This window comes from Peromyscus maniculatus, chromosome 12 (genome assembly GCF_049852395.1).
Source record: "Peromyscus maniculatus bairdii isolate BWxNUB_F1_BW_parent chromosome 12, HU_Pman_BW_mat_3.1, whole genome shotgun sequence".
Taxonomy (NCBI): Eukaryota; Metazoa; Chordata; class Mammalia; order Rodentia; family Cricetidae; genus Peromyscus; species Peromyscus maniculatus.
In genome coordinates this window covers 52,682,497-52,695,695 of record NC_134863.1, presented here as the reverse complement: position 1 = coordinate 52,695,695, position 13,199 = coordinate 52,682,497, and the positions used below count along the sequence as shown (strand labels likewise).

The following is a 13,199-nucleotide window of genomic DNA, read 5'->3' as shown; positions in this document are numbered from 1 at the left end:
TATTAAACTTTTACTTGATTTTTTTTAGACGGATTTATTTTTATGTCTAAATGGGTGTATCTATATACCACATGTACCCGAGAGGCCAAAGAAAGGCATGGGACACCCTCTGGCTGAAGCTGCAGATAGGTGGGAGCTGACCAGTGTGGGTGTTTGGAATCAAACTCAGCTCTTTTGGAAGCAGCAAGTATTCTTAAGCACTGAGTCCTCTGTGCTTGATTTTTTTCTCTTTTTTTGAAGTGTAATGTTAAAGTCTACGGTAGATAAGCTTGCCAAGATTGTGTTCTGTCCACTGAAAGCAATATGTGAGTCTTACTGTATTGTTTCCCCTGGCCCGTACTTATATCCAATGATATGGTCCAGTCGCCTTAATTCTACAGTGTCAAGAGGAAGACATGAAGAAAGATGAGATATATTAGTCAACAGTATTTTTTCAGCCATCACCTCTATTTTCAGGACTACAGCCATCTATGATTCCTTTACCTCTGCATCAGAAATTGGAGGTGAGGCAGGATCTGCACCTCAAGATAGATTCCATTAGAGTGATGACAGACGAAGAAGTCGCTTACCTCCTGGCAGGGCTGAGGAATGAGAGGAAAATGAAAACCATTTTCTTCTTTATCTTCTTTAGTCAAAAGATGGCACTGTTGCCGTGCTGGGAGGTTTCTGTTTTGTTTTGTTTTCCTCCTGTAATGTGAGTTTGGTCCTTTTTACATTCAGAAAACAGTTCAGTGTACTGATCTAATTAACAGTGACCCTCCCCACCGAATGCCAGGTTTGTAATCAGGCAGTGGAAGGATAAATGAGAAAGGGGAATTTACAGTCTTTACATGTTAGATGGTCTTAATAGTATTTACACAAAGAACTTTCTCTGAGACTGAGATTTGCCATAGGCAAGACAGGACAGGACATCCTGTGTCCCGTGCTAAATTGGCTGAGTTATCCATTGCTTTCCCCTTGGAACTCCGATAGCTGTCCATATTCTAAGACTCCTTTGCTTTTCTATTTCATTTTATCTTTCCAAGTTCATGAAACATGCTGGTATGAAAGTACTGTGATTTTCCTTAAAGGATTTCAGTTCAGGTAGCCTTCTGCCTTTTCTTTTTGTTCTCTGTAGATCACGGGCTGGTAGTTGGGACTCTGTGAGCCCATCTAGAGAGCTAAAGATGAGCTCTCTTGTGCTGAGAAGGAGCACAATCTTACCTTGTTTTTGAGTCAGTATCTCAAAGCTTTCTTGATGGTTGACGCTGCTCTCCTGTAAGTAGACCCTGGAAGGATGGTGAGCTTCAATGAAAAGCAGAGGATTTAATTTTCAGAAAGACAAAAGGAATGCCCTGACAGTTGGCTTTAGCTAGTACCTATAAACAAAGATCTGGGATTTTTTTTTTCTTCATTTGTTTTGTTTTTAATTAAACACACACACACACACACACACACACACACACACACACAAATCAAAGCACTTGGACGTCAAGGGGATGGAACCCTTGATGTCTTGCAAAAGCAAAAGAATCTAGTTTTTCTTCTTCTGTTAGGATGAGAAAGCACTGGTGAGCACATAGACTGCTTAGTAGTAGATCTGCCTGTCTGAAAAGTCTTTAATTTACCCTTGTTGACTGGGGATTGAACCAGGCTTCATGCATGCTGGGCAGTGGTCTCCCACTGAGCTGCACATATCAACCCTTCTGATGCCTTTTAAATTCACATTTCAATTGTCCGCTTACATAAAGCATTGAGTAAAATGTTCAATGAATAACTGTGTGGCTAGCTGCAGATATGTTGCAGATCTTATTTTTCATAACCTTTCAATGAAGCTTATTTGAATATAAGACCGAAGCTCAAAATCTGGTTCAAAACACTTGAGGTATGGTGTTGGTGTTTTCAGAACTCAGACATTTAGATGGGGGTCTAGAAAGAGTACAACACCTATTTGGTTCAAGGGATAACCTCCTTTTCCCTGCAGAGTTTAAAGGGACACTCTGTAATCAAACATCAACACTTACTCAGCAAAACCTAGAAATAGTTACACCATATGCCACAGGTCTTGATCATAAATAGATTGTGTGAGGTTGTTACTTTTAGACTAAAAGAAAACTTTAAAAACAGACCTCTGTAGGTTTCCGAGCTTTGGGGCTTTACTGGTGAAGTATAAGGCAGAGTAGGCCTGGAGTCCATTTGCATATACTTTGTAAACTTCCAAAGATGCAGTAAGGATTTTATTGCATTTAAGAACTCAAAATGTTCTTCTGTGTAATGATTTCCTCAGTAGGAATATGCCTGGCTTTGTTTTCAGATGCTTCATTAACTAGATGCTTAAGCACAAGATGCATTTCAGTCTTTCCCATACAGCCCTGCAAAGCTCTGAGAGATTTGGGGAGAGCTAGTTAGCCCAGATCTGCTGTGAAGCACCAGGTGACTGGAATGCATTCTGTGGCTGAGGTGCCCTTCTTTCTCTGTTAGTAGTTCTTGCTAAAAGGCATTTCCCACCTCTTTGTATTCTGTTACCTTTAACCAACCTCAGCTCTGTTTACTACAGCACGGCTCTTTCTATTTCAAATAGGCTTTAAGCCTAATTGAGCGCTTATGTAGGAAGGTTCTGAGAAGAATATAGATGCTCTAGGGAAACGAGAGGGGTTGTATTATGTGGCATTCTGCTTCCTGGTGAAGGGCTCCCCACAATTTTACCTTATACTTGGACATTGTATATTGAAGAATGTATGTAGCCCAAGATACTGTTTATCAGTTCTCATTTTAGGAACAGAGATTTGCAACCGGTTTGAGTATTTGGATGAGCACCTCTGATTCTGTTGTAGTTAGCATGACACCATGCTATCTGTTTTCTGCTTGTAAGTAAGCCCTTCTCTGCTGCTTTTCAGTGGTGAATAATGCATGTTAATGTTATTTGTGATCATTTCATGCAGTGTGGTTGGTGGTTATTGTGCAAGAAAATAATGTGACGTTTGCTAAGATCTTGTTAATCTAGAAAACACAGGGTCATGGAGAAGGCCATTGCTCCCTTGGAGGTTATCGGGGTCCTTTAGTTTTCCTCTCAATAAAACAGAAAGAGTAACTGCACAGCACCGACGCTCATGCTGGAGGGAGAAGCTGTTAACTCCTCAGCGTCTGTTTTTCTTGTCTGTTCTTCCTCTGTCTGTCTTTTTATGTGACCTGCATTATACTGATTTGCCAGAATCTATTATTCAACTCCCTAGTCTTTAAATGCCTTTTCATCCCAAATTTTAACTTTCTAGTGAGTGTGTCAAGGTCTACCAAACTCAATTGCTTAAAAACATACCCAGGGGGGTGGGGGGGTGGGGGGGGTTGCCTGCCATGTGGGGCTTACTTACCTTCCATGCATGCTGTGAGTCCCTAAAAGAGTTTATCCATATTTTCTTCTCACTCTCTGCAATATGTACACAGCCAGTGTGGGGGAAGGTCTTCATATCTAGACATCAGAGAAGGAAATTGTTAATAAGATAACCCCCCGTGGTAAGGAAAGTGATGACCAGAGTCACCAGATTAGGCCAAAGGCTGTTGAGATTTGACCAGATTGTGATCCTGACATGAGGAGATTGGCCTGGGTATCTCAGTAGAGCAGTGTCATCACAGAGGTCCCTGCAGATGAGGAGGAAGCATAGAAGTAGACAAGGAGCTATGATGACAGTGTTCCGTTGGAAGGACAGCATTGTCTGGTCAAGGTACATGGATGCTAAAACAACAAAACAAAACAAAAGTAAGGATTCCTCACCCCGAGCTTCTGGGGTAATACGGCCTAGGAATACCTTGATTTGATTCATGAAGCCCATTATAAACTGTGGGCTCCACAGGCCTAAAGGAGATATGGCTCCAGTACTTTAAGCCATTAAATGTGTTTTCATTTTACTAAAATTGTATTAGAACTACACTCATTTGAGATCATTTTCTATGGATTATGGCAATAGTGTACAAATTTAAAAAATCCATTAGCTAGACACTGTGCACAGGATATACACAGTTTTGAATGCAGAGATCTTTAAACTCTCATTCAAAGGATTATTTTAGTCTTAATTCCACTGATAACAAAGCTAGTACTTAATCAAGAAAGAGTAGGGTTGTTTTTTTTTCTTCTCACTAAAGTTGTACAGAAGGACACAAAAGCCTCACCAGTTACAAACGATATGTTCCTGGCTTGATGCAAATTTAAATTAATTTCTGTAATGTTGCAGTATTGGCTTGCTTTGTTTTCATTCCAACATCCTTAATTTATCTTCTAAAGTTAGGTTGGCATAACTGAGCTGGCCACACTAATTTCTAAACAAAGAAACCATGTGGAATAACACAAAGGCTTTCTTTCTTGTTTGTTTATTTATTTATTTATTTATTTATTTATTTATTTATTTATTTATTTATTTTTGGAGCTGAGGATCGAACCCAGGGCCTTATGCTTGCTAGGCAAGTGCTCTACCACTGAGCTAAATCCCCAACCCCGGCTTTCCTTTAATATAAATTAAAAATACAAATTATTTTGGATTAATCTCACAACCTTAGGCAAAATGTTATAGATTCCCATCAAGTCCTTCTTGCCATTTGCTACTGCTGTTTGTCATTTAAATAAACCAAATATGCCTAGACATAAATTTTATTCAGCAAAGGAATACATGGGAAGTCTAGAAATTTTACATACTAGAAAATGTTAGCTGTCTGGGATTTCAGGGCATAGACTATCTGGAGATTAAGTTTTCCCCTAACAACCAGAATGTATATAAAACAATGACCATGTGAAAATGACTTTTTCACATAGGTACTTATCCTACTGTTAAATCTCCCCTATTATTTGTATTAGCATAAAAATTAACCATAAAGCCGGGCGTTGGTGGCGCACGCCTTTAATCCCAGCACTCGGGAGGCAGAGCCAGGCAGATCTCTGTGAGTTCGAGGCCAGCCTGGGCTACCAAGTGAGCTCCAGGAAAGGCGCAAAGCTACGCAGAGAAACCCTGTCTCGAAAATAAAAAAAAAAAAAAAAAAAAAAGAAGAGGATTATTTAAAAAAAAAAAAAATTAACCATAGAGGTAGAAATCTTGAAATATAACTGAGTATATAAAATGTTGCTTTCTTCTCCTTTCCTATTTTCAGAGGCAATGACTTTCACATATTTCTGTTCTTAATTTCTTCTCCAGATCACTACCAAATCTCTATAGAGCATCCCCAGCTCTCTAAAGAATTTGTTTTTCTTTTCTAGCTTTTAGGCACTGACTCCTAGCCTGCTGCTGGTATTCATCTCATGTTCATGACCCTACACTACACCCTGTGTCCTTGGTCATCTGTGACTACTGATTGCACAGACTGGGCTTTATAATGAGTGGAGCACACCCGCACCCCAAATTACCCATTTCTTCCTAGCCAGCTCTTAGACCTCCATCTCCATATCTCTCTCTCTATCTCTCTCTCTCTCTCTCTCTCTCTCTCTCTCTCTCTCTCTCTCTCAAATAAGTGTATTTGTATGCTCACCCTGAAAGGAAAACAGCGCTGGTTGCTGGCGCTGGTTAACGTGTGGAAAGGTCACGACAGAACCCACTGGTACCTTTTAGAGCTTTATTGGGGGCCGGGGGCGGGGGGGGGGGGGGGAGGAAGGGAGAGAGAGATGGGGGACGGACATGACACGGACGGACACAGACATGGCACTGCCTTATAAAAGCCAGGATGCACCTGTTGCTAGAGTTTTCCGCCTTGCCCACAGTCAGGACAAATCTCTGTCACCCGCCAGTCCCACAGCCGCTCAGACCCAACCAAGTAAACACAGAGACTTATTTTGCTTACAAACTGCATGGCCGTGGCAGGCTTCCTGCTAACTGTCCTTATCTTGCTAACTGTGCTTTTATCTTAAATTGATCCATTTCCATACATCTATACCTTGCCATGTGGCTGGTGGCTTACTGGCGTCTTCACATGCTGCTGATCATGGCGGCGGCTGCAGTGTCTCTGGTCATGGCGGCGGCTGCATGCACCTGCACACACAGGCTCACATGCAGAGATCATGCGGTCATGTCTGAGTAACCATGGGGCATGGGTCACGCAAGACCTATGACCTGCAAATGACTAGGCTGAGATGACTAAGTGTCCCACCGGGCATGCAGGACCATGGGGCGTGGTTGGAATTCCTATCAGACCCTGCCATGCATGTCTCCCTCTCATTCACTTCTCAGTACCCTTTGATGGTGTTTTCATTTTCGTGGTTGTCAACCTTGGTAGTGTTCCTTCTGAGGTTTTATCTACTATCGAAGACATTACTACTATCCGTCATGGAGTGGCTCTGAATATTGAAGATCCATAAAGGGTATATGTTGCTGGAGGGCTTCTCTCCAGGTTCCCCAAGCCCCGCAGTCCCACAATCCACTTATAAAATAATCACTCAGACGCTTATATCACTTATAAACTGTATGGCCGTGGCAGGCTTCTTGCTAACTGTTCTTTTATCTTAAATTAACCCATTTTATAAATCTATAGCTTGTCACGTGGCTGGTGGCTTACCAGAGTCTTCACATGCTGCTTGTCCTGGCGGTGGCTGCAGTGTCTCTCCCCTCAGCCTTCCGCTTCCCAGAATTCTCCTCCCTCCTTGTCCCACCTACTTCCTGCCTGGCAACCTATTTCTTGCCTGGTCACTGGCCATCAGTGTTTTATTTATATAGAATGATATCCACAGCAGGTATATGTTGTTTAACTCTATAAATATTGTTTCCTTGGGTAATGTGCTAAAATATAATTTCTATTTCTGTTAGTTCAGTTTTATCACAGGAGTACCACTAAGGAATTTTCCTGAAACCAAATCAGATGGGAGCCTCGAACTTTCTCTTTCCCAGCTGTGCATGGCAGGTCTGTAGGTTTTTCTTACCTGTCAGTCATTCTTTCTGGAAACCTCCCTCTCCTTGCCGCCTGAAGAGGCTTCCTTCCCTCCAAACCTCACACACTGCTCTTGCTCTGAGGCTTCCTGCCCTTCACCGTTCTATGCTGTATTTACTCTTTTATGGGTTCTGTTGCTCCTCCTTGACTCACCTCTTCAGTTTGCTAGAGGAAGAATTTCGGAGCCATCTAATCTCCGTGAGTTTCTGTATTCTTCCGGCACATTTATTTGGTGGGTCAGCTGCAGATGGACTCACTTGACATCCACTGTTGCAGGCCAATTTCTGAATGCTGAAACCACCCGTTTATTGGTGTCCATTTTTCCTTCTGGAGGGGATGAATATCTTCTCTTTTTTCTCGCCATTTTAAACTTTAGCAACGATGTGTTTCAGTGCAAATGTGTAAGGTGAAGTTTACCAAGCATTCACAGGCCCCTCTGCACCTCCGACTCTCTGATCTCATGATATCCTTTGTCTCTCCCCTGCCTTTAGCCATACATCTGTCCTCTTTCCTTGGCCATTCCCCTGGGATTTTTTCCTGGCTATTCCTACTGTATAGACTGTGTATCTGTCACCCATCGGCTTGGTTCCATTGTTACTCAATTTAGCCTTACTTAAAGTTACAATTCCCCGCTGGTCAATTGCTCCTAATCTTTTTATCTTGATTTAGGTGTATCTTCATGGTACCTGCCACTAATTTACACAAGAAATAAAAATACATACAGACTCACATATTCTTACATGTTCGTGCATGTAGATTTATGTGTGTACATGTACTTTCTGTGAGTTTGCCTTGACCACCATGGCCAAGTGCCCCTGACAGTAGCTGACGAAGTAGTTCATCTCCGACAGCTGACAGGCTGCAGGTCCCAGACACACTGCTAGGACTGACTTCTTCTGAGCCCCTCCCTCCATGGTCACAGACCTTCTTTTCCTGTGGCTTACAAGTTCCTTTCTCTGTAACTCTGTCTGAATTTCCTCCTATAATGATATCAGCGAAATTGGATTAGTGCCTCCTCTCCAGTGATTGGATTTTAACTGAATTATCTCATTAAAGAGCCTGTTTCCAAACTCAGTCCCATGCAGAGACAGTGTGTGTTTACACATCATTGTAAAGGTCTAAGGTCTAAGGGGCACTGTGCAGTCAATGGTATACTTTGTCATAGTTGATCTCTCTGAAACAATCGTGAGAATATGATATTTGTGAAAATAAAGGTCCCCCCTCCTCAGGTCTCTGGATGTGTTATTTTTTATAGTTTTTATTTTTTATTTTTATTTATTTTATTTTTTTTTAATTTTTTTTTGGTTTTTCGAGACAGGGTTTCTCTGTGTAGCTTTGCGCCTTTCCTGGGACTCACTTGGTAGCCCAGGCTGGCCTCGAACTCACAGAGATCTGCCTGGCTCTGCCTCCCGAGTGCTGGGATTAAAGGTGTGCGCCACCACCGCCCGGCTTAGTTTTTATTTTTGTAAATGTAGTCTTCTCTATTACATCCTGACCTCCATTTCCCCTCCCTCTACTCTCCTATTGGAGGGAGTGGAAATTTTTAAAATTATTTTGAGATTAATATAATTACATCATTTCCTCCTTCCCTTTCCTTCCTCTCATGTACCATGCCTAGCTCTCTCTCAAGTTCATGGCTTCTTTTTCTTAGTTGTTCTTACATATGTGTGTGTTCCTAAATTTAACAGTACAAACTCCTTAGTGTACTCATTGTTACTTGTATGTGTATGTCTTTAGGGCTGAACACTTGTCGTCAGAGATAGTGTGCTTTTTCGGTTTGTGTGAGCTATCTTCTTGCTGTTCTCTTACGATGTTGCTCTTTTATGAGTGATCCATCTTTGCTGATCTTTCTGTGTTTAGTGTGTCATATTTTGTTCCCTGAATTGAATTGTCAGTTTCTTTCTAGGCCACATTTTTGCTGTTTGTGTTCTTTTTCTTATATATTGATTAATCATTTCCTGGGAATCCTTGGTCATACCTTTTCAGTCTGTAATGAAACAACAATGTACAGGAGGTTTATTGTAAGGGTGGGAGCTTTTTCTGCTAATATCACACTGTGGGAAGCTGGCTCCTATTCTAGAGCATCCTTTTAAAGTACAGCGCTAACATTACAATGTGGGTAGCTGGCTCTTACTCTAGAGGACCCCTTTAAGGTCGAGTCCAAGGTCTTTGGTTTCACAGCCCACAGCAGCTACCTTATGTCTCTACAAATTACTTATCCCTTTTTCTCAGATGAATACCTTCTGATTTCTACCTGATAGCCCAACTTGCGGTTTATAGAGTGTAACCAGTAATTTATTATGTCTGTTTTCAATTAGCATCCTTGCTTTCTGTTTTACTTCCGTGACTTAAAAAATATTATCTGTGTTCTGCCCCCTTCTTCCTTCTCTTAGAAGAACAAACCATCAACCAAATTCACTTTCTCTGACGTTTCCATCTTGAGTCATCTGGTGACTATTTCCCAGGCATCAGTGATAAACTATGACTAGGGTGCGAACGAACTATGTCTAGGGTCAGACGGCCACCAGTTACTGCAGCCTGAGGCAGAGCAGGGCTGGTATGTGAGCTCCTTGACTCCAGTCCCCTACTTTCCTTGTTGTACCTAACTCACCTCTTCATTTTCCCATTACCCACAGGTCTGCAATTAAAGCCTTACGGCCTGGAGGGCTCCTCGTGTACTCTACATGCACACTTTCCAAGGCTGAAAATCAGGATGTGGTCAGTGAGATCTTGACCTCCAGCAGTACCGTCGTGCCTGTGGATATTAGTGGAATCGCAAGGACTTGCTCCCAAGACTTCACATTTGCCCCCACTGACCAGAAATGCAGTCTTTTGGTGATTCCTGAAAAGGGCAAAGCTTGGGGCCCAATGTTTATAGCCAAGCTGAAGAAAAAAACTTGAGTACAGGAAATGGCGATGTGATTTTGTAAGCCATGTTGATATGTTACTATATGCATATTATTTGAGTCCACTACATGTTAGTACTTCAATAAATTACAGAACCACTTTCCCTTGGACCATTTGGAATCCTGTGTAGTTAGTTCTTCAGCCTTGTAGAGAAAAGGCTTAAGAATTTTTCAGGTACAGTTTTGTTCCTCGAAATATATCTATAGTGATGCTTTAAAGTGGGACAAATGGTGTTGACCTGTATAATAAATTGTTTTTACTTGATAAATTAATCAGAGTAATGGTTTTGTACATAAAATGCTTAGGACTGTATTCTTGACATAGGTATTTTAAACCTTTCCTTTAAAACTGGATCTGCCAACGCGCTCACCATTTTCCTCATCAAATGTGCAGATTCTTTTTGTAAGAACAATTGGTATTCCAAGGCTAACTTCTTTTTTTTTTTTTTTTTTTTTTTTTTTTTGGTTTTTTTGAGACAGGGTTTCTCTGTGTAGCTTTGCGCCTTTCCTGGAACTCACTTGGTAGCCCAGGCTGGCCTCGAACTCACAAAGATCCGCCTGGCTCTGCCTCCCGAGTGCTGGGATTAAAGGCGTGCGCCACCACCGCCCGGCTCCAAGGCTAACTTCTTAAGCAGCACAATTTCTAGTTCTAGCAAAACGGGTTTCTTATTTGCAAAGTTGTTTTGTTAAGGACTCTCTTCTGTTTACTGCAAAGGTCAGTGACTCTATTGACACCAGCTTCATTCCGCCCCGTTCTCCTTTATTCACAAACACAAACGGAAAGGGTAAATTACGTTGAAAGGCCTTTAGAACATCAGATCCCCGTGCACGTGTTTGACTTTCGACATTCAGCTTGTAAAATAATGCAGTCTATCCAGCAGGCTATAAAGCAAGCACTTGAAACAAAACCAGAATGATTAATAACGGCAATAACTGAACTATATTTGGAGTGTTTTGTTACATAATTGCAGTCATAATGAGTACTACAGAATCTGATTATCTTACAGTTGCAATCTGGAGGGGCTTTTTATTTCACTCGGTTATAAAATGTTATGTGAGAGTGTGATGTCACATATTAATGCACAAGAGAGAGATGCCTAATGAGGGTCAATTATCCGTTACCAAGACCCCAAACCATTCACTGCATGGCTTTCTCTATTTATGCATATCCCCCCAAAAATTCTGTGCATGCTTCTATATATATGTTTAGGATTTTAGCATCAATTTTCAATCATGAATTTTTCTTTAGAAATTACTTCACTTGGATCCAAACATTTTTCCAACTATTAAGAAAAATCATGCTATCAGACATGGCAGTGCATTTGGGAGAAGTGCTGAGGCAGAAGTATTACAAGTTCAAGTCCAGCCTGGGCTATATAGCAAGGCTCTCTTTAAGAAAGAGATAGGGAGGACGGAGGAAGGGAGTGAAGGAGGGAAGGGTAGAGCAAGAGAGATAATTACAAAGCATACTTGAAATTAGAAATTAGCTTTTTAAATTTTTAAAGATTTATTTATTTTTATTTTATTTTATGTGTATGAATGTCTTGCCTGCATGTAAATCTGTGTACCATGTGAATGACTGTTGCCTGAGGAAGTCAGAAGAAGGCTTCAGATCCCCTGGAACTGGAGATATAGATGACTGGGAACCACTGTGGGATGCTGGGAATCTAACTCTGATCTTCTGCAAGAGCAACAAGTACTCTTAAGAGTGAAGGCATCTCTCAAGCCAAAAATTTGCTTAAAAAATCAGCTGTGAAACACAAAATTCTTTGGAAGCAGAATGGTATTGCTTGTCTGTTCTGTTTGTTAAGCTTTTCAGTACATACTTTTTGTTTGGAAAGCCTGCGTAACTAGATTCAAGTGAATGGAAAATCTAGGAAAAATGTTGCCCCACCTTTCTTCTCTAAAAAAATGTTCAAGTTTATCTGAGCAGTGTGTTTAAAGTAAGAGTTTATCTCTTGGGCCCATCAGATGTATTCAGTTAATATGGAAGATTAATGACAGAAAAGTGCTTTGTTTATTTTAGTTTGACTTAGTGGTTTGTTTTTCTGTTTGAAATCCTGCCTTTGGATTCTAGTTTTAAAGGTGCATTTCTTTTGTGGAAGTTAACCACAATGTAAATTTTCACGGTATGAGGTGTTGAATGTCGTTATTTTTCCTGTATAATGTCATGATGCTTCAACTGAACAAAGCTTCATATGTATTTATTCCATGTATTTATGTATTTTATTATTAAAATGATTCTAACAAAACAGCAAACATTTATTGAGCATTAAATGGTTGATTGAAGTCTGTATGTTGCCTTTTTTGATCTTTATAACCATGGGCTAGGAATGGTGGTGGTGTAGGCCAGTAATCAGCCCTTGGAATGCAGAGACCTCCCACTGTCTGGCCGCAGAGGGAGATGCTGTCTCAAAACAAGCAGTCAAATGAACAGCAGCTGGTAGTGGCTTGGTATTCCTCTCTGTGGATGAGGAAAGCAAAGCCCAGAGTTACTTGTTTGTCAAGGACACTGGCAACTTAAGAGGGAACCCAGATGAGAGCTGGCTCCATTGCCAGCCCCTCCTCTGTCACGGTGCTCTCCCAGCCAGTAAGGACTATAGAACCTTTATGCCTTTCCTCCACTATTCAGTTTCCTGTTTATGCACAATTCCCTATTCCCAGAGCATCAAAGGCTTTATCAATACTTGGGAAAGAAAAGCCTTTGAAATATTTCAGTCCTATTCCGAGAAAGTGTGTCTTGTGATTGTAATGCTAAGGAATCTCCCACGGAGGTGTTTTGTGCCTCCCTCTCTGTTACAGACGGCGAGCTGGAGAATAGAAATTTGGACAGCCTTTCAATTTCAACTGAAAACGGAGGAATAATTGATGCCACTTTCTGTGGCATGAAGTCACTTTAAAAGCAGCTTCATAAAAATGTAGGTTACCTACCAACACATTAGCTTCTCCCTGCCATCAGCACCCTGAACGGCCACTAGTTTCACAAATAGACTACGAATAAATGTCATGCATTTAAATGGTTTGTACTGAATTTTTAAAGCATAAGATACTATTTGTGGTTTGAAGTCAAGGTGGCCTACTATTCTTTATCCTATTACATATATCCATTTAGCTTTATACTTGAATTACATATTATTCCCTTAGTGGTGCTGTGAAAAATACGCTTTCATATAACGTAGGTAGGTATAAAATAATGGCTACCTGAATACATGGTGCATGAATAAATAATCAAGGCCTAGTAGATTTTTATTCAAGAAGCCTGTATGCCTGATCAGAAGCATCAGGTCATCTGCATAGGCTAATGCAACTCATCTGAAATAGAAGAGAAGATCGGAACGAACGGTGACAATTGCATTACTTGCCAGGAAGTCCTTTGATGCAGCTGAATGGGGCTACTCGTAGTATGTGTTAGGTAAA

At 41.0% G+C, this 13,199-nt stretch overlaps 1 protein-coding gene across 1 annotated transcript in view; it reads left to right on the top strand.

Annotated features, from left to right (window-relative positions):
- The window catches only part of Nsun3 (NOP2/Sun RNA methyltransferase 3), a 47,589-nt gene extending 35,518 nt beyond the window's left edge, over positions 1 to 12,071 (top strand). The window contains exons 6-7 of the mRNA XM_006981612.4: positions 9,513 to 10,208; positions 10,401 to 12,071. Of these exons, the coding sequence (XP_006981674.1) occupies positions 9,513 to 9,777 (265 nt within the window). The 3' untranslated portion in view covers positions 9,778 to 10,208; positions 10,401 to 12,071. The remainder of the gene's footprint in view (positions 1 to 9,512; positions 10,209 to 10,400) is intronic.
- Positions 12,072 to 13,199: the final 1,128 nt, after the last annotated feature.